At 38.5% G+C, this 22,670-nt stretch overlaps 1 protein-coding gene across 1 annotated transcript in view; it reads left to right on the top strand.

Annotated features, from left to right (window-relative positions):
* The window catches only part of unc13c (unc-13 homolog C (C. elegans)), a 114,474-nt gene that overhangs the window by 22,741 nt on the left and 69,063 nt on the right, over positions 1-22,670 (top strand). The window contains exons 3-10 of the mRNA XM_075464239.1: positions 5,934-5,956; positions 6,515-6,561; positions 7,697-7,775; positions 10,108-10,113; positions 10,374-10,445; positions 14,489-14,708; positions 15,629-15,856; positions 21,514-21,655. Coding sequence (XP_075320354.1) covers positions 5,934-5,956; positions 6,515-6,561; positions 7,697-7,775; positions 10,108-10,113; positions 10,374-10,445; positions 14,489-14,708; positions 15,629-15,856; positions 21,514-21,655 — 817 coding nt within the window. The remainder of the gene's footprint in view (positions 1-5,933; positions 5,957-6,514; positions 6,562-7,696; positions 7,776-10,107; positions 10,114-10,373; positions 10,446-14,488; positions 14,709-15,628; positions 15,857-21,513; positions 21,656-22,670) is intronic.

Here is a 22,670-nt window from a genome sequence, read left to right as displayed (position 1 = left end):
GAAGTAACTGTGCAGCTAACTGACAGGACAGTCCATGATACATGTAAATCAAAATCCTAATCTATGTCTTACATTTACCAGGCATTCTTACTTCAATCATTGCATTCAGCTAAGTTTAAATATGGCACTACAGCTTTATACCCAAGTAAGAAAAAATGCTCATACCCTCCTAAAAGGGAGTTTTTAGGCTTGTTCAGACATTGATTTTGAAAATAATATTGTACAATAAATAAGCTTGTGTTTAATTTGAAACATCACATTTAATACATAAAAGCATGGCTGTAACAGAATCGTGACCTATGCAAACTTTGCTAGACATTTAATATTTGAAGACCAAATTTGTTAGTGCATTCAAATGGATCGTTCATGTAATTGTGCCATAAATCAAAATCCTTGTTTGATATTTTTGTAAAAACAAATTCCTGCGTTAGCCTTCCAGCTGCTTTTGCTGAGCTGCAAATGAGAAGAATTAAGCGTCAGTCTACTGACTCATTTACTTAATGAGTCACTCATCATTGTTTTACATGTGTTTGTAAGGTGTGGCATGCAACGCACTCTGAGCATGACCAAAAATCTTATTTCATAAAGAAGAACTTTTTATTAATGACCGATTTGAGAACATTTCTTCAATGTTGTATTATTCCCACCTTCGTAAAACTTTACACATCCAATGTGGATTCTTAGTCATTATAGATTTAGTTTGTTTAATATTCATTTTTCTACTTATAGCCACAATTTCATGCATGCACTAAATCCCCATCAGTAGAAATATCTCTTCATCTCTTGTAGCTGATGTGTGCTCCTCATGGTTGTGCTCTGAAGCATGCTGGTCGGTCTGTGTGTGAGTTGTGAAGGGAGTCTGAGCGGAGCTGCCTATCCTGCCAGGCCAATCTTCAACTGACTACAGCAGTGTCTGTATTCAGACGCTAATTCACAGTCCCAAGGGCATTCTGTAACCAGGTCAGCCTTGCTTGGAATATTTATAGAGGTCTGCTGCTTGTGAATTTTTGTGTTTGTTCCTCGGGGAGCAAAGGAGGTAAACCCTCATTATGCTTCGCTAACCACTTTTCAAAAAAGTGTTGATATAGAAATAAAAAAAAAATTCAGATATAGAACATTGCGGTTCCATCCAATTCAACGCACTGACTGCTTCAGTATGATGGGAAACAAGGAGAGATCTTCTTTTCCACCGTTTATACAAAACTTTGAGATTTCATATGAAACACTTAAAACGGTGTACTGCTTCTGTGATCTGCAGTGTCAATGTTGAACACCATGCATGCTTATACTTTCCCCTCAATCTTTGCAGCAGTAAAAATTAAAAATGAACTTTTATGAAGGATTAAAAAAAATATCATATTCAAAAGTTTAAATTGAAATTCAAAATAAAGACATGTTTATTATAACAAATAAACCCTCTGACACAACCTCAAACTTAGTGTTAACACAGGGGCAGAGGGGAAGATGGTCTAACATTGTACATACTCTCCTCAACTGCAATAAATGGTGCCACGTGACACGGTTTGAGTCATCAGAGGGGAAAGCAATGCAGGAAACTGGTTGCACAGGCACCCGGAACATTCATATTGCACTCTGAATTAAAACATTTAATCAAAGCCTGGAGGCTGAAACCTGCACTAGAAACATTTCTCATTTCTCTGATGTTTTATCACAGAAATATTTTCCATTAATTTGCGAGATTTATTTAAATTGCAGCTTTTACTTGGGTGCTGACTTTATGAAGTGTGTTCATATTACTGCAATCTGTTTTCATGCATGGTCACTTGTGTGTTGTGAAACATAGAATATCAAGGTTATGCTTCCATTTATATCAAGTTGCATAAAGATGTTCCGACTGACATCTACATCAGACGTTTAGGTTAAGAATACTCTCCATTACGTAAGAACACATTCCCATAAGCGAATGAAAATAGTAGGTCCATGCAAGTGTTTCATAAGACACAAAATACATGAATATAAATATGTTATAAGAATAGATATCCCATGGGTCCTAAAGCTATTAAGTTGCCATTGTTATTCAAGATGACGCCAAGGTTTACAAGCTATTTATCGCGTTTCAAATCGCGTTTCAATACAAACGAATAAACCAAAATGAAAGCAAATTACAGATAAATATAGTTTATCCTTCTCCACGTATATGGGGCAGAATAGTTAGGATGTATTAGTAGTCCTCGAATAGTACACAGTAACTTAACAGACACTTTTTCGTATTTCTATTTCCAACTGTTTCAATGAAGAGCAAGAACTTTAATTTGGTTATGTAATTATTATACACTTCGACTTGACCTGACATTTCAGAGGCAAGACTGTTTTCAGTCAAGGTCTCTCAACTTGCCTTTTTCAGCTCTTCCAGCTGCTGGCCCCACATTTGCTCAAGGTAGCTAGATTTACCTATGCATTAGTTTCTGCCTAAATAGATGAATGAAGAAGGAAAATAGACTTTAGAGTCGCTTGATAGTTATTTTGTAGTTTTACGTCGGCTGTAAGCAGTTTTGGCCTCACCTGAAGACTGAAGAGGCTCGAGCCCTGCCGTTTGTCCGTCGAAGGTGGAGGCGGCTTGTGACCTGAACCAACATGAAGGCAGCTGTAGATTGCCAATGAGGCAGTAAGTTTTACTCCCTGTGTTTTGTAAGTCAGTTCTACACGTTAGAAACAAGTATCCGATTACAGAAAGATCTGACTAGTTGTTGAAATAAACGTGGCTTCTCTTCTTCTGGTATCTCGGCAATTAGCGTCTGGCTGAGAAATTGTTTCAAGTTAAAGATAATCATTTTGGAAAGCACAGCTGTGACTAATCACAATAATGATGCCCAATTTGTAGTAAGCCAGTAGACACAATACCTGTATCAGAAATACTTGAAATACCTTAATGGAGTTCAGCTGTTAAAACTTCAATTAGAAGCACCTGCGTTTTTTAAAAATTTAATTATAATAATTTTTTTTATTTACACATTTCACGCTAAGTTGAAATGTGGGAAGTTTGTTTAACCAGTAAGCCCAAATAAAAGTAGCCGGTGCAAAACTATTTTTCTATGTGACTTTTAGGATCCACTGGTACTCTGCTGCAGGTAGGACGTTATCAAGTCGATAACTGCGGGTCCCAGATCAAAAGTTAAACTTTTTGAATATTTATTCACATTCAGTCCTTTAATTGTTGAACGTTTCTTAAGCTATTTCTCACTTAACAGAAAATGGCTGGCATAACTGAAACGCTAACACGTGTATCACGTGGCAATCGTAAAAACACTATTGTAAATTGTTTTTAACCGCAGATATACATCACAGTCTCACAAGAGAACGTGTAATAGCCTATTTATGTTTGTACACATGTCAAAACGTACTAGTGTTACACATTTGCGGGCATGTATGTATTTTTATTGAAGCCTAGCAATGTTTATATCTCTTTTATTTCTATGTAACCTTAACCACATACAGGATGCACTATGCCTAAGTGTAACCAGCTGACTGCAAAGTAGAAAAGTAAAACATTGTCAAACAATATTTTGACTTTTACTCAGATCCCTTGCTTTGACAGTGTAATGTCATGTCCAGCCATGCTACCTCCATCCAAACTTTTTTTTGAACATGTCATAGTTGTGCAACATTGTGTTTCACATCTTAAAAACTGTAAGTCTGCTACAGTTTGCCAAGAAAAACGTTCTACGTTCTATGTTTAACGTGCCTATTTCACATTCTGGTGTGAAACTACGTTTGATATAAAGTTGTCTATGAGTGCACTTGGTCATGCTCACGCAGTTTTGACTCTTGTGAAAGAGCTGGCATAAAACCATTATTCCTTATTAACCTGTACAGGTCAGTGGTCTTACTTCTGCTTTGTCCTGGACCTTACACTGGCACAGCCAGTTAAAACAAAAGGCCAGTGAAAATACAAGCAAAATGTACCCTAAAGCATCTGATGTTATTAGCAATCATTTTGATATACATTGTATGTAATACAAAACTAATCAAGTATACAGTGTATTAGAAATGCATTCATGTTTTGTCAAATTTATTCAGTTGTCACTACCATTAGACTAGGTAAAATGTTTAGGCTGTACCTTTTGAGAGCACATCCAACAAGCAAATACATTTGTTCATTCACATTTTCTCCTGTATCTCTAACCTTTGTACATGCACCCTGAGCTTCAAAGTAAGAATTGAAGGTTTCAGCGATTGTCACAGACCTTGCTCCTCTTTTGTCTGGATATCCTGTGTTTTCCACAAGCTGCTATGAAATACACTCATGCCCTCGGGCACTAGCAGTGTTGGTGTGTGATTGTGGCATACTTTGTCACAGTGCTCAAACCTGAAAGACTGTTAAAACTGTCTTGTGAGGACAACTTCTCACTTCTATTTTATGATTTTTGTGCTGGTACACAGGATTTCTTCTCTTATTTCATGTGAATATGTGTAGTTACCGAGATGGATGTGTGTAAATTTGTGATTGAAGCTGTCCTCATAAGAGCACAAGTTTCTTCCCCTGGGTGTGCTGGAGCATTTGTCTATCCCTGGTAGCATTATCAGCCAGGTGCAAGCCTTTTCTGCTCCAGAGAGCCTTGATCTATGTTCTGTGTGTTCACATAAGTCGACACTAAAACTGAAAGGATTTACTACTACTGTTGCTAGCTCAGCAAGGCTTTGCTCCGTGCACACACCCACACATATAGTGGTTTTCTACCAATCAATTACATTTTTGTTCCACAGATTTAAGGTACCTGTGAAATGAGGTTTGTATCAGCAGCTTGTAGCCTATCTCTGTGGTCTGGCTTTATCTGGTGCTGCTGCTGCTGACTCACTGGTAGAGTAGATGGCTCTATCTTGTATAGCTGTGCTAAAAGTAGCTTAGCTGATCGCTGTCCATGGTACCATTTGCAGCTTAGCTCTCGTTGGGCGCAATTTTGAAGATTGTTCTTAGACTTTGTTGTCAGAAACAATATATTGACACATTTGTACAGAAAAATGTATCCCACCCTTTCATTAACATGTACAATCTAATGCGTGCCGACAAGAAAAGGTTATTTTATGTTGCTAAAATATCAGTGCGTCCATGAGTCACTTGTCATGAAAAGCTATGCATGTGTGGTTAGCACATATCACTAAAAAACCCTCTCGATAAAGACATACACCAAGTAATATTTTGACCTCGATCAATGTTCAGGTCCTGAATTCTTGTTTTTCTTATAGTTATCAGTTTATATATTTAATTTCAACAAGTGTTAACTGGAAGGTATTGGTTATTGGGTAACCAAACACAATAAACGGATGGATGATGAAAATTTAAGAGCAACGTTGTTAAACTGACATATAACATCATATGTAACTGCACGTCAACAATGAACCGTTTGTTATGTTGTTTTAATCAGTGCGAATCTTTCTTTTCTGAACAGCTGTATTCTGCTAGAAACACATTATAATGCAATTATGCAGCCACATATCACGCATGGATCAATAGCACAGTAATTACACCTCTGCTGTCTTGGCCCCTTGTTGTCATCTCTAAAATGGCAACATGATACCAGCTACTTATGCCTGCCTAATGTTCCATTTCTCCGTAGCTGTGAGTGTTAACTCCATTAACTGTATTAACTGGATATATTTTTTGTAACTTTATGCTGCATTTTTAAAGACAAGATTTTATGAGCATGAAACAGTGTTCACATTTCAACCTTTAGCAAAGAGCCCTCTATTTTACCACAGCTTTCTGCTGGTGTTGCTGTAAATGGTCTTGCACTGTTCAAAACCCTTCTCCCTAAGGCGCATGTTGACTCTGTCTCCATTTTTGCACAAACTGTTTTTTCAAAACAGAATTTTGTCATCAGCCAGTAAAAGTAGATCAGTGTCTTAAGCTTGTGCATTTTCTAGTGAGCTAATCCCTCCTAACTCTTCACCCTCTTGTTATTTTCTCCTTTCAGACACCAGTGCTTTGGATACTCAGGTTTTAAGTCCTTGTTTATCTTCAGCTAATTGGAAACTTGTGATTTCCCTGCATGTGCATGTTTTTTTATTGTGGTATGTGGGGTGACAACATTTTGTGTCTTATCTACTGTGTATATGTGAGTGTGCGTGTTTCTATTCTTGTGGATAAATGAAAGTGATATCTGTGGGAATTGAAGAGAATGCAACACGTGCCTTTAAGCCATTTTGCTGTCACCTTGTGCTTGTTATCCATTTAATCCTTTTTTTCCCCTTAAAATAATGTTGGGCTTTTGGTTGGTGAGGAGGGAGTGTTACACAACAGGCAAATCTCATCTGAAGCTTCAAGAGAAGCAAAATCTTTGACTTGAGCCCACAAATGACACTGTTTTGGATTAATGAGGTATTTTGCCTGTGGTGCTTCTCTCCCGTTGTCTCATCTCATCCTGGACTGACCTGCATTTTCATATCGTATACTGTATATCTTTGTTTTCATTTAGCAGCTGCTTGTTTGGTGTTTTGTTGAGTGCACTTTCCATGTATTTCTATTCTTACACTGTGCTCCCTCTTCCCTCTGCAGCCTCGCAGTATTTTGGATCCCAAAGTGCTTGGTTTGCAGTCAGGAGGGTGAGTGAAAGATCATACCCTGATCTGACTGGTTCACAATCAGACAGATTTAAGCTAATGTGCTGTTTAGTACCTTCATGCTGAGGCATATGTTGCTGAAACGTTACAGGCATGCTGGTTCTCCAGCAGGCAGCCCCAACTGAGGTTATACCCACTGTTACAGTATGTACCACAAAGAAAGAAAAGATGACCAAAATGCCCATTGCCCTGAACATATATGTGGAACTTTTAGCTTGACTTGTTTTTTTTTTGGGGGGGGGGGGGGCTTTTTATGCCTTTATTATTGTATAGGACAGTGGAGAGAGACAGAAAGCAGGGGACAGAGAGAGGGGGAATAACACGCAGCAAAGGGCCGTCCAATGCGGGATTTGAACCGGGGCCAGCTGCAGCGAGGACTATAGCCTCTGTACATGGGGCGTCTGCTGTACCCTCTACACCACAGACCGCCCCCTTGACTTGTTTTTAAATGTTTTTTTACGAGGGCCGGTTTTGAAAGCCACAATGGTAGATACATGCAATCATGTATGTTATGTTGGATAAATAATCATGTTTGGTCACCTTTGCCCTTTATACATATGCCATCACTTTGCAATCATCTGCAGCATGCACTGTGTGTATGGGCAGCAAGAGCCAAGGTCTTAGGAATAAGGCAAAGGTTTTTTCAATCTTTAGGGGTAAACCACAAATGTCGCTGTGAGTGCTGACAGAAAAGCTTGAGGATCTTTATCTGTATGGAGGCATTGAGGCCTTGATGTCTTGTTGAGGTCATTAAAGAGGGTTTGAATGACAGTTGACGTGATGCTTGGGAGGGTAAGACTGGTAGTAAAGCAAAAAGAGATCTGCACACATGAATTAGAAGATGAAAATTATGGATACAGAAAAAATATACTTTAATACCTTAAAGTTAATTTTTGAGGCTGCAGTGAGCCCTCGATATTCACATTTATTCCGGTCTACTGTAAGTTGTCTGTGCAATGCGAAGGAAAGAAAAGGGGTGAGACAGGTTCAGAAGGAGGCATGATCCATGATGTCAACCGGCTGTGTAAATCAAGGCCCCCCGTTCAACGTAGTAATGTGTCCCCCAGCATGGCATTATTATGATATTAATACACCTTAAATCTGTCTGCCTCTCCAGGACTGGCAGCATTCTTTATGGTATTGACAGCATGCCAGATTTACGCCGCAAAAGGACAGTGCCTCTTGTCCGAGACCTGGTGAGTCATCTGCCTCAACAAGGTTATATGTGATTTATGTTGACTCTATCTGAGTGACCCCATGTTATACCATAGTAGTGGAATCCTGCACTTTGTGAGTACGGACCGATGTTGAGCACAATAATATCCATACAGGCAACTTGATAGAACGCTGTTGTTTTTTTCAGTGACAGTTAGTTTATGATCATTATATAATATTCTCAGCTGTTACGTGATAACCTGCAACAATATCATAAAAAATAAGCATAATTTTCACAACTTTATTGCATTTATTGTGAGGATTTAAAATACTTCTGACGAATATATAGATACATCATGCAAAATTTTACACAATTAAACATTGCTCTAAAAGCTTAAGTTTCTATAAATGGGATTGTTAATAAAAGCCAGCACTTGAAACTTTGACTATTCTGTTTGGAGCTAAATTCAACCTTCGCCATGTAACTCAGCTGCTTGATTAATTTGTCCAGAAAGAGTATTTAAGACATCACCATTTGTTTTTATTGCAACATAATGTGTCATAAAATATCCCACAGAGAGGCCTGTTACAGTGAGGTCCACTTTAACACTGTACCACATGGTTAGTCTTTCTGACAGACAACAGACTGTCATGATGCCAGGAATATTCATGTGGGTGTTTACTGTAACTGTTTGTCCATTACGTGCTACACAGTACGTCTGTCTTGTGTTTGTTTGTTTCTCATCTTCACATATTTGAGGCAAAACGATGCAAATATAAACAGCACTCTTTGACTTAAGATTTCTTAAAAACAATCTGTTTAACATTTTTGTTTGAGTTAATTTTGAAACGATACAAAATGGATGTTGTGCAGATGATAATGCAGGTTAATGTCACATGGATGCTGATGAATGTCTATATCACGGTGAACAACATGAGTTGATGCTGTATTTGTCCATATCTCTCATTAAATTAATAACCAACAATGTTTTGGTAAGTATGGGTTATCGCTTGTTAAATTTTTTTGTTTCTTTGGATTATGCGTGTATATTTGCCATTCCTACATGGACCCATAAAAGCTATGGGTAATATTTTTAAGTGAGTTGTCAGATTTCAGCCTTGCCGATGCTCACCTGTTGTCTTATATTGTTGCTGGACAGGTGTTGAAAAATTTGAATTTAGCTTGAAATGTTGACAACTCAACCCAAAAATATATCAGAGAGACTTCATTGACTTCTGATTTAACTGTGTGAGGCTTTTAAATCATGTAAAAGTGACATTAAGCAGGCCTTTTACACGTGGGATGAAGTCAGTAGTCAGAAAACAGACTGGTTTCCTTTCATGCCTCTCCTTTGTCAATGTCCCCCATTTGCTGTGCAATTGCTTCAGGGCAGCAACAGCGTTTGATTGGAAAGGACAGCAGGGTTCCCCCGACTTTATGGTGGGATGCTAAAATATAAGTAAACAACAAACACAAGTTGATAATCGATACACAAAGCACTGATAGATAACCTCTGGATGTAGGGTCTTATTGTATTGCCCACAGCAACCTCAGCAGTGCAGGTGCATGTTGATAAACTTACATCAACAATCACGGTTCATGTAGAGGTCACATTCTCCTACATTCTCCATGGCTTCCATGGATCTTTACCATAGCTGGGCTGTACAGACAAGAGGGTCGTGGTAAAGACTGATCCAATATTGTCAGCTGTCCATGTCTGCATTCCTCTGTTACGTAACTTCCCTCAGTATGGGATACATCAATCTCTGCTCACCCAAGCTCGGTGAATATCAATATAATAGCTAATTTACATATATGTATGTATCAGTGTGTGCATCTGTTCCCTGTTTTTGTTTGTAAGAGTGCCTCAGGTGGGTGTGTAAGGGTTCAAGTGTGTTTTTGACCATCAGGACAGGTGTGTGTGTGTGTGTGTGTGTGTGTGTGTGTGTTTTAATTGCGTTTCGGTGCGAGTTAGTGTTGTGTAGTTCATCTGGCTTCACCCATACATGAATGTGTGCGTCTTGTGTTTCTCTGTTTGTGTCAAACTATGTGCAGAGCAGACAGCAGAAAATATGATCAAAGCTTCATCCAATAGATGAATTAATTCAAAAAAATGCCAAGCATGACTGCAGTTTAGTTACCAGTGCATGAGTGGATAAAGAATCATGCAACGGCTGTGTAATCTTTCTTGATGCATTATTGAAATCTTTCTCGAGCAGTCCTGCATGGCAGTTGAGACACCTTTGCGCTCAGTATGGACAATACATTTATTTCCTCTGCTGTTTGCGCTTTTAGAATTCACACTCAGCCCTTGTTTGATCAAGTTTTTTTCTTTCTTTTAATCTCTCATCTTGAACACTTGGAAATTACAGGCTTTGGTAAGCTAACTTTTTTGTGTTTGATAGTTTTTGTGTCTGAACCGTATGTTTGCTGTTTAATTTTACTGTCCTCAGTAAATGTATTTATGCCAGTTTTGCTTTGTGCTACTCTACATCTACCAGAATATTAGGACTCAGTTGAAAGCTTTTTGAAAAAATGTGTTCTTCATGCTGCTTTGCATAAATCCAGTTATATACTAAATAAAAATTAAGATAATAGTCTGCTTTGACTTTGATGACTTCTCCTCTTCTTCCCTCAGACGCTCACTGCTCGAAAGGCAGGCATCTCGTTTGCTCTGGTGAACCGTTCCACCCTAAATAATGAGGAACTGGTGAGTATGTGTAAATTATTGTTGTGGTTCCATCTACTCAACTGTCTGTGGGCTGAAATTGGGGCATACCCTGGACAGCTCAGTTCATTACAAGGTTAACCCAGGGCTATTTTGGAATCATCAGTTAAGCTCATTTCTGTAAAATTTGTGAGGAAGACAGAGCAGCACAAGCCAGAAGGATATTTTGGGATAACAGAGCGAACTACTGCTTTGGGTATGCTAGGCCGATGGTTGTCTTTATTTTGTTGGGCAGTGTTTGGAAAACTAAAATATTTGCACACTTTTAGAGCTGTGCTGCTTGCTGCAGTCAGTGTTCCTGAGAATTTGGGATCATGTTACCAGGAACACAAGGTTCCAAAGTAAAAATGAAATTTTGTCATAACATGAGCATACGTCATGCCATCATCTGTCTGTCTCTCCCTTTTTCAACGTTAACATTGCAGTTTGTTGGATTGGTCTTTGTGGCCAGCTACTCACTCTCTTTTATGTGCTCTTGCTGTTGGACAGTTTGGCTTAATTCAGAAAGTAAGTGATGGCCCAGTCTTTTTATTTCGACAATGTTCCAATTAGTAATAAGAACTGTACATTGAGGGCGACTGAGCTACAGAGAAAGGGCAGAAAGCTTCAGTCGATGGTGTGAGACACTTTTGTGTTGACCTCTAAAGCTCTCTTTGCATTAATTGATTGCAATTCTTCCCTCCCTGAGGGAAGATGGCGTAACAGGAGGCAAACAGCAGGAGAGAGCAGTTTCTCAGCATGAGAAAGAAGCATCAAATATCATATCGACTGATGTGCAACAAGCATCTGCGTAAGCCTACAAGATTGCTGGATTTAAATAAGCTCTGCATGTTGCACGCATATTTTGTCTTTTCAAGTCGATGTGGCCTTTTTATTTGTGTACATGTTCAAATCACACACCGCCTCCTTATGGTCCACATTTAAAATTGAACTATGTTGACAGGGTGTTGTTTACTTGATAATAGTAATGGGTGTGTTTAAAGGCACTTAAGGGATGAACAATCATGTCCTAGGTGAAGGAGGATTCATGTGAGTGATGCAGCATGTTATTTGGTGTTTGAACGTGGGTGATTTTTTTTTGGCATTTTCACTGGTTACATTGTAGTGGTGAGGACTTGATCTCCAGGGTTGTCCAGCATTCTGACTTTGACTAAATAAGGAAGAGTTTAATAATTGTGTGAGGGTAACTGAGAAAGCTGTAGATTATGCGCTCTTGGAAAGTAGGACAAGCAGATGTCAGTTTTATCTGCTGCATTAAGTCCAGCAGAGTGTTTCCCTGTGAGAGCTGCAAGAGCAAATAACCATATGCTGTTTAGATGTACATGAGTTAGAGAAAATGAGAAAAAAGAAGACAAAATGAAGGGTGAGGAAACAATAGAAAATAAGAGAATAAGAAAGTGATTTGTCATTAGGACCCCCTGGTCCTCTTGTCACTGCTCAGGCAGCCATGTTGAACAATTTGCACTCCCTGGGGAAATATTGTAATCTATTTAGAATGCTCTCTTCTTCCATTATCTTCTTTTCATCTCTGTGGTACAGAGATTTGACTTGTATTTTTCTATTCACGTACCATATTTCAATTAGAAAATTTAATTGAAATGTTTCTTACTATTGTTGTATGGACCATCCCTTCAATGCAAATGCTTCTCCTGTATCAGTTTTTTAGAGAAGAAAAACAACATTATGTGAGAAGAAAGGAACATTATGTGTGGGCAGGACAGTGGGCCTGTGTGTCCTCTCAATGTTTTGAGCTGCATGTGATGTGAACACTACAGCCTTTTTAACAGTGACTGTCAACCTAAACAGAGACTATGTTTACATGCAAAGACAAGGCACTGACTTTTACAAAGAAGGAAGGAAGTTGCGATCTGACAGGAGTCTAGGAGTATCTGGAAATAAGATGTGACGTGCTGCTAAAAGTCTGTTCATATGTCATCAGGCACCTTTATAACAGCCACAATATACTATGTTGATTAAGAATAGTGTACACAAGATAGTCGTCCAAGTAATTTTTGAAGGTCCTGTGAATCATGCTGGACAGAAACACAATATCAGATTGAATTAAAGATAGTTGCAATCGTCTAGATTTTATGCCTTGGTATTATGGCTTGAAAAAAGCTATGCAGACTCCTAGTGAGGGCTGAAACTGTAGATTAATTGCCAAAGACAGAGGGCTGGAATGGAATGATGAGGATAGCGCTGTCAATGAAGTCTTTGACAAGGACAATAGGTGGTGAAATTGGAAAGCTGGGGTGATAGGAGGAGGAGGAGAGATTAGATTCTTCCCTGTCTTGTTGCTCTCGGGCACAGGCTGCAGCTGTCAGTCAATTCTAGCAGTGTATTGCACAAAATCACCAGGGTTACCTCACAGTGTAACACATGAGGCTGACACATGCAGCACTCCTCACAGCTGCTGCACAGTGAGAAAACAGAAAGTGGGAAAGACATGAGAAAAAACTAGACTGAAATAGATTATGGTAGTGAAAAAAAATAATCAAAAAAGCTTCAATCTAAAGATTGATTTTTACACATGCATACTGCAACTCTTAATAGTTGGTTTTATTGATAAAATAGAAGCTAATAATAATAACAATAACAACAATAATAATAATAATAATAATAATAATAATAATAATGGATGACAAACTGAGAGGAAGACGGCTCTCTGATTTCCCAGGCTCCCAGAAAATTGGATTCACTTATCTCCTAAGGGCTGTGTCAGAATTAGAGTTCAGTATTACATTTTTGAGTGGCAGGCTTCTGGGTGTGGCCCAGTCTAGTTTGTGTATAAATTGCAGACAAGTCTGTTTCCTCTCATCACCCTCACACTAAAGTGGGGATCTCTCTATCACACTCTGTGTTTCATTAGAGTTCCTCCATTGTTCAGCAGCCTATTTGTTATATCAGCAAAGTTTCACTGAGGCCTTGTTGTTCTGTCTTCTCCATGTGTGTATTCGCACCTGCATGTTTGTCAGACTAGTGCAGTAGTTTTGCTAAAGTGCGTAGCTACCATTCAGGTGGTAAAGCACAGTGTCAACAAACTGGGGGCAAGCAGAGGGAAGGCTGGAGGGGAGGAGGGAGAAGTGGAGCTCAGTGGAAGTACAGAACAAGTGCCTCTTGAAGATTTATCCAACTGCCATACATCTTCCTCTCTTTCTCTGCCATTCATTCTCTCTCTCTCTCAATCTGGATAATGCTAACTTTAAAAAACCTTATTTACAGCATCCATTGATTCTGCCTTCAAGAATTGGCTGTCTTTGCCTGTTTTCTAGCCTTCGTGTATGGCAAGACTGCTGCAGTGAAGCATTCATTTAAGGAGGCTTCTGTTACACAGCAGTCAGTCTAGACAGGCCTCCTGTAGACTTTACTGTTTAGTTTGAGGAGCTTTAGTCACTAAAACACTCAATGTGAACAAAGCCTGTGGTCTATTGTTGCCATTATTTTAAGCTGATGTTAGGCTGTCCATTCCTTTAATGATGTGGTAATCAGAAATGGGCCAACACACTGCCATACAAGTTACTTTTTGGAAAAACATACACTGTTAGATCCCTTGCTTAAAGAAAAGAATCTTGATAAAAGAAATAAAGCTTGAAAATGCTGCAGAAATTAATGGTAGCTTTGGTTCAGTCAAGTTATATTGCTTTCATTCTTAGTACAGAAGCATGTGGCCGATGTTAACAGACTCAGAATGCACCTTTTTTCATCTGAACATACTAAGGCTTTCTGCTTAAGCTTGAAACAAAAACATTTTATTATATCAGGCTGCTATGTTTCCTCAGCAGGTGCAGACATGTTTTGTTTTTTAATGCTGATCGTAAAATATATTGAGGGATTAAAAAAAAAAAAAGGGATGCAAACTTACTTTTATTAACTTTAGAAGTTATTGTGAAGTCTTGTTTTCTCCAGCCCACAATACCACAGGGCTTTTACAGCATCAGCTGAATCTTCTGTTTCTCTCAGCCTTATATTTTCCTTTCTTGCTTTCATACTTTATGATTTCTTCTTTCCCCCTCTTTTTCTCCCAGAAACTGCATGTCTTCAAGAAGACTCTCCAGGCTTTGATCTACCCGATTTCATCCACCACACCCCATAATTTTGAGGTGTGGACGGCAACTGCTCCCACCTACTGCCATGAGTGTGAAGGTCTGCTTTGGGGCATTGCCCGTCAGGGCATGCGGTGCTCAGAGTGTGGCGTTAAATGCCATGAGAAGTGCCAGGACCTGCTCAATGCAGATTGTTTACAAAGTAAGGAGGATTAATGAATACATGAACACACTGACAGCCTCAGGCGGAGCCTCACATCCAGAAATGCTTTGATGTAAAGCTAACTCTCGGTACATGCTTTTATGAGTAAAGTAGCCTGTGGATGTTTATCCATTTGTGATTGAGTTTATATGTTTATTATATATATTTTTTGCTTGTTTTTTAATCTGCACACCTGGATAATAATGAAGCAACTGAGAAATTATTACTCTTCAAACTACAAACATAGGGTTCGTCTGAGAGTCTTGATGTGTGCACCTAGTTAACCACCACTACTGCATATATTCCATGTACTTACAGTCCCTGTAAATACTACTATGTTAGCTCGTGTGGTACATATAATTTCTGCCCTTTTACTCATTGTTGCAGAGTTAATTTCTGTTGCTCCTTAAGCTACTGGCACTAATTACAACATTCAATCATCTTTTTCAATCAGCTACACCCTTGTTGTTAGAGGGTAAACTAGAAGAACAATGTGATGTTTCAGAATGGTCCTTTAGGCAATGCTTCTACAGTCTAAGTGGATTAGCTACACCCAGAATGTTATAAAACTCTGGGGTATATAACATTCATCATAGCATGCCAATGTTTTGTGGTTCGAAATATGATTAATCTTTATCACATTTTAACCTGTACTCACTAACACACTGCAGATACATAATCCGATATTGGTAAGCAACCATCACTCACAAAAGAATAGAAGCGTGTCATCACACATTAGATCTGAAGAGTTGATGGTGCTGAAACATTGCACACATTGTGCACACACAGTCATGGTTAGAGAAGCAGTATTTTATCGAAAAACACATTAAGAAAGGTGTACTCAATGAAATACAAGACTGATAGGGCTATGATCAATGGGCATTGGATTAGCAGCCAACTAAACTCTTTGCCTTTTTCAGGAGCTGTGGAGAAAAGCTCTAAGCATGGAGCAGAAGACAAGACTCAAAATATCATCATGGCTATGAAGGAGCGCATGAAGATAAGGGAGAAGAACACTCCTGAAGTGTTCGAGGTGATCCAGGAAATGTTTGACATTTCCAAAGAAGACTTTGCCACACATCTGAAAACAGCCAAGCAGGCTGTGCTGGATGGAACCTCCAAGTGGTCGGCCAAAATCAGCATCACAGGTTATTCTGCTTTCTGACGATATCAGAAACTGTATTATTCATACTGTCACAGATAGTGAATCACACCATGATAGAATCTGTCAACTAAGAGATTGAGTTATTGTTATCTCTCATTCTCACATTCATCATCATTAAGAAGAATAAAAATATCATTATACTGCTACTTGCTTTAACCTATTACTCTTATACCAAATCAAAAAAATCACCAGTGGTAATCTCAGATGACAAATGCTGTTTTTCTAATTAGCATTTACTTGTAATTAGTCAAACTCACCTCATTCATTAACCTCTAACACTAAACCTCCAAGTGCAGTACATAATTGATTAGAGATAAAAATAGAAATTGATTAGGTGAAGTAGGGAGAAATAATTTGTTTATATTTTACATGAAGGTTATTTCTGTGGACAGTTATTAATAATTCATTGGTCATCGTGTAAAGACTGTGACATCAGAAAACAAACTCTTAGACAACCCTCAGACCGCAAGCCTTAATCCTCAATTTCAATTTACTGCTCTGATCCATTTTTTTTACTCCTTTTATTGTGGCCAAAATCAGTTTTCAGTGTAAACTATTCACCCTCCTAAACCGACCCTCATACACAAAATTCAATAAAGACGTCACGACAGATATAAGCAAATAAAACAAATAACAAAGACGTCACTAGATGCAGGAATTTTCCCTCCAAATGCTTATTAAGTCCAGCACCTTGCTGGTATTCCGCTGGCTAACATCTGTGCTCTCGTCCATCATGTTTAGGATCCGATCTGTATCTGTTTTATGACCAGATACTGAAGTGGCCCAAATTGGAATTGGAAAAAAATCTGAATCCAAGTGACTTGTGCTGTCATGAAAAAAATCAGATCTTAGTCACATATGAGCAAAAAAAAATCTGATTTGGGCCACATTTGACATACAGTCTGAACATAGCCTTAGACGATCTATGTGATTCATGTACTTAATAAGCAGTAGCATATTGTTGATATCACATATCTTTTTTAATTTTGCTCATTTTATCAGGCAGCCCTGTGCTTGCCAAATGTTAAATGGCAGCATGTTAACTATACAGCAACCGAGAGGCTATAATGAATATAATAAAAAGGGTATGATGACTTTATATTAATTTTTGAAGAGTACTACACTCAAACTGACAGAGATCTTTATGTCTTTTATTATCAACTCTGAAGATAATCAGTTATATAAGTATACTCACTTTATATATAAGTGTGTACATTTATTCACTTTTTTGGAGTAATATTAGATCTTTAGATTCTTTTATCTTTAGATAACATTAGAAGTAGGTGCATTCAAAACAGTTTTGTGATGTTTTGAAGGGTAGATTAAATTCACCTCAACTATTTTGTCTCAGCCTTCTTAATGAGAGGGAATCAAACCTAATGTTAATTGCAGCGACTTTTATGCATTTTTTGTGGCTTCTTACATAACCTCAGATAAATTGCCCTGTCACTGATTTATTTTGCTTTGCTGCAACACACCCTAAGCTATTTTACAGTGTTCCCATTATTATCATTACATTGTATTTAAAAACTGCTAACATAAAATTCACTATCATGTGAAATTAAACCATGAATTTATACAGAGCTGAATGAATAGGTCTGTAAAAGATTAAGAAAACGAATGAGGAAATATATGGAAAAAAAATGTGTGAATAAAAAGATGCATTTACAAAGAAAAATAGATGGAAGAATAAATGCAAAAATATATCATTACTATTTTTGTATAATTTGATGAAGTAATTCATTTTTTTTTTTAAATGAAATTAATTTTCTAAGAGTAGCATACAGAGTAGATAAATAACCAAAGCAAGTCTGAGCTGGGAAAAGCAAACAGCAATGTAGAACTGAGAAAATGGTAAAAACAAATAGAAAAGCTGGGAGCTGGATTCTCTCCCAGCTGCCATTGGGCTTGGTGCGGGGTACACTGTGGAGAGGTTGCCAGTCCATAATAAGGACCAACACAGAGACGGAGACAAACAACCATGCATGCTCACACTCACCCCTAAGGTCAAATTTTGAGTCACCAGTTCACCTAACATGCATGTTTTTTCCATTGTGAGAGAAAGCTGGAGTACCCACACATACAAAGGGAGCAAATGTTAAATTCACAGAATTTGAACTCGGAATTTTCTTGATAAAACTGACTTAATTAGATTACATTTTCCATACTCATCTGTTACATTAGTTGCACCTCTCTGTCACAAACTGCTTTCCAGGACAGATGCTGTACCTTTATGTTCATATGGCAGAGTGAAATTAGGTTACATGCTATCACATAACCATTGAGTTTGAGTAGGTTTCTCAAGTAAAACGGTACCTGAAAGAAGGTCAAGAAGTTATAGCTCACCCTGGACTACAGGGACTTGTCTGCAGCTGTGCCAGGTCCCGCTTATTTAGTGCCCTGCTTGCATTTTTCCAAGTGCCAATACAAAATAAAGAAATAACAACAGTGAGGGAGGGAGACCGATAGAAGTGGTGGAGAAAATGACTGGAATGAAGCGAAAAAAGATTGTACGGTAAGTGCAGAAGAGGAGGAAAAAAAACAATGAAAGAGAGGAAGAAGGAGTTTGATGAGACATGACCTTGTGCTAGCTCAGAGAATCTCCCAGGGGCTTATTGAATGCCCCATTTTAGAATACTGTTATTGACTAATTGACTTGTTATTTCTTTACTTTATCATTCACTGATTAAAAAAAGACTGGTGTGTACTCTGCAACTCTCTTAAGCCGAAAATATACTTTTAACCTTGCACTCAGGTAGACAACCACCTTCCTGAGCATTCTGTAGCCAACCAGCGTTGCTCATATACTTGCCTGTGTGCTGAATTTGTTACCAAATGATTCCACCAGACACAAACCATTGACCTCAGACAGCAGATAACTTCTGGATTTACTGGATATAAATAATACACAGTCTTCGGTTGATGTTAAAATCACAGTAGAAAAGTGACAACTGTGGATATGTAGATGTCAGGGTGGGATTTAGGGAAGGACACGGATGCGGACTTAAGAAAAGAAAACTGGATTTATTCACCAAAAAAACAAAGTAACAACACAAAGCGCGGCTGAGCCGGAATCAAAAAACGTAATTTGAGGTAAAAACAAATAAAAAACACTTGGCATAATATATAAATACTTATCTTGGACAAAAATTGATAGCATGGGTGAGTAGCCAGGAAGGGCACGCCAGGAAGGGCACGCCAGGAAGGGCACGCCAGGAAGGGCACGCCAGGAAGGGCACGCCAGGAAGGGCACGCCAGGAAGGGCACGCCAGGAAGGGCACGCCAGGAAGGGCACGCCAGGAAGGGCACGCCAGGAAGGGCACGACAGGAAGGGCACGACAGGAAGGGCACGACAGGAAGGGCACGACAGGAAGGGCACGACAGGAAGGGCACGACAGGAAGGGCACGACAGGAAGGGCACGACAGGAAGGGCACGACAGGAAGGGCACGACAGGAAGGGCACGACAGGAAGGGCACGACAGGAAGGGCACGACAGGAAGGGCACGACAGGAAGGGCACGACAGGAAGGGCACGACAGGAAGGGCACGACAGGAAGGGCACGACAGGAAGGCACCGTAAGCAAACAAAGGCAAAGATCCCACACACTGAGAGGGTAGACTGGAAACTAAATAGGGAGTGAGAGTGATTGGAGAGTGAGTGCAGCTGAGGGAAAAAACACAGGTGAAGTGAGTGAAACTAATGAACTGGTAAGTGAAGGGAAACTAAAACATGGCAAAACTAAAAACTAAACATGGACTAAGAACCAAAAACATGACCTAAAACATGAAACTAAAAACAAGAGTCCATGGGCGTGACAGTAGATAGTATTCAAGGCCTCTTCCAAAGAAGTCGGATATTCAGTCACATTTTACCCGTCACTGCATCTCCTAGTTACTGCCATAATGCAACTTATAAGGAGATCACTACTTTAAAAAAATAAATGCTATCCATTTGTTGTCCAAACGTTTGCAACCTAAAACCAAAGTAGACCCCCTAAAGGATTCATGGGGATTTTATTCTCATAGGCAGAGTTGGTACTGTGTTGAGAAACCTCCAAAATACAAATTTGCTCTCTGTTTATTTGATACAAGGAAATACACAAAGTGAAGTAACACATCTACACATCTGGCTGTTATCTGCCTGTTGTGAGGAATTAACAGGTGTTTCAACAGATGTTGAAAAAGACCTTCTCTATTGCAAGAAAAATGGTTTCATGCTGATTATGTTGCTGAGAGAAGACCAAAAAAGAAAGACCTTGTATTGTATTTACTGCTATCAATCGGTTTCACAGTTTGCAGGAAAAAAAATAGTTTGCCTTGTTGTCGGAAGGATTGAATTCTTACATAAAGGGATATTGGATATATTTGGTGACCAAATTAACATTTTGTCAGAACCATACTGACAACCTAATGAAAATGTCAATGTCTTAGATCCCACTTTGCATGCAGTATTTGATTTTGAGTACTTTTGGAGCAAGAAGGCCACAGACCTTCAAACCTTTATTTCCTGTGCACCAACTCCTGTCAGCATTAAGCTGAAAGATATATATGTACCCTGAATTATTTAGACTGTCACTTATGCATATTTAATGGAGCAGTGTCCTTTTTCCCTTTTATGGCACTGTGAAATACTACTGTGTCCCCTCCCCTGCACGTATCATTCTGAATCACTGCTTTCTTTTTGGAATCAAGTACTAGCTCAGCATGGACACATTATAACAATGAGCATACACACAGAGGTGGAACCTATAGTCTTTATTTAGGAGGCGATAAATGATAGATGTATTGAACTTATACATAATGAAAAAAGGTATTATTGACGACTGTTAGTAATAAACCAAGGAGCTGTATTCATTGCAAGCTGTGTCAACACTGACAACATTTTCTGAGGATAGGCTCAGTCCAGGGAAGAAGGAGCTGGTTTTTCCCGGCTCTTACTTTAGAATAGAATAATAGATGTTCCCTTTGCTCTGAAAAGAAATTGACATATTTTTGATTTTGCAAACACAAGGTCAGAAAATGATTGTTTTTGTTTTTGATAAATTGATTGAAACGTCTACACGGCTCAGCTCATGAGTACTTATTGGTTTTAGTGACACACTAAATCATCTGGGTGAGATTGGTAAATATTTTGCTGCAAGAAAAATGTTCACCACCCACCACTTTGTAGTGGGATGTGTATAAACCAGATACAATTTCTATTATTGATGGATACAATTTGACTACAATTCCCTCAGGAGCTTGGTCATTATTGTATATAGGTGATACAGACAAGAATTAGAGGTTAGTAAGTCATAGTTTGCATAATGCATTTATGTGTTTTTCTTACTGTCTTATCACAATTTTATTGGGAAATTTCTTAGTTACTAAACTCTGTGACTTACATAAAACTTATGAAGTTCTACTAATGTGAGCTAATGTGAAAATATTAATTTGATATACAAGTGGCTTTTTGATTCTATAAGCTAATATGTCCTGTTTATGATTGTCATGATAATTTGGTCAAGGCAATTTTAAATTCTACATATTAAATGGCAATTTTGTGAATAATCCCATTCATAGATTAAATCAACATGATCAGATCTGCAGCTTTTAGTACTGACATGTCCTCTTCCTGTCCTCTACTCTGTCTTTTGTCTAGTCATGAGTGCACAGGGTTTGCAGGCCAAGGATAAAACCGGCTCCAGTGACCCTTATGTCACCGTCCAGGTGGGCAAGACCAAACGCAGGACAAAGACCATCTTTGGCAACCTCAACCCTGTCTGGGATGAGAAGTTCTACTTGTGAGTGCTCTTTGTTTATTTGAGATCTCCCTAACCTTGTAATCTCCAGTAAAATAAGAAACTGTTTCAGAGAACTTTAATACATTTGTAAACAAGTGACTGACTCTTAATTGGTAGCTCACCAGTGACGTGTTACACACCAGCTGACATGTTGAACAATAGCCACAGTTAAATCACCATTACATTTTCTGGTCACTTCTCTTGTTTTTCCTTGCATCTTTTGTTTAAAATTTTCATTAGAAAAATTCAGTGTTTGAATGGATTGCTCAGTTATACTGGAAATCTAAACGGAACTTGTTTGTTTGCAAGTTTCCAGGAGAGCACATAGAACAATTAATTGATTCTTAAATGAAAGGCTTTCCAAATCCTTTGATGCTCGCTATACTTACCTTAGTAGATGATGTTGTTAAGAGGTATAGCTCTTTATAACAGAAAAACTAGAACCAAGTTAAAAATAAAGTGAGATTTATTTTGCTCAGGTGCTGCACAACTTCACTTCGGCCAGGGTGTAAAATTGCTTTTGCCAGTAGCTGTTAGAAGTTATTCACCTTGAGCTCAACATGGATAATTTCCCTCCCTCAGGCCAGTCTAAGTGATAAGATCAAAGCAATGCAAAACTGAACCGTAGAATAAAATAAAACTAGAAAACAACTATTAAGCAATTATAGGTCAGATATTCGGCTTTTATTGACCTGTCTGTTAAAACACATAGAAATGTAATGTAACAATTTGACTCAAGTCTGGCCCTGACCCAAGGGACATAAGCAAAGCCTCTCCATTTGCAGCTTATGTTTGGATATTTGTTTTCTTTTCTGTTTACCTAAAATCCTCTGCCCTCTCTCTAGATATGAAACCAGGGGGCAGTTTTAAAGGAGGTTTTGTAATGTTGAGCTGAACCAAAAATGAGAGCAGCTAATGTCATTTTTTTTCTTCTTCTCTGACTTTCTTTTCATCATAACTTTGTTGGTACGAGCTCATGAGTTTTATTTATGCATTTTACCGTCATAATACAACT

Source organism: Odontesthes bonariensis, chromosome 1, assembly GCF_027942865.1.
Source record: "Odontesthes bonariensis isolate fOdoBon6 chromosome 1, fOdoBon6.hap1, whole genome shotgun sequence".
NCBI lineage: Eukaryota > Metazoa > Chordata > Actinopteri > Atheriniformes > Atherinopsidae > Odontesthes > Odontesthes bonariensis.
This window is presented reverse-complemented; position numbering and strand designations above follow the sequence as displayed.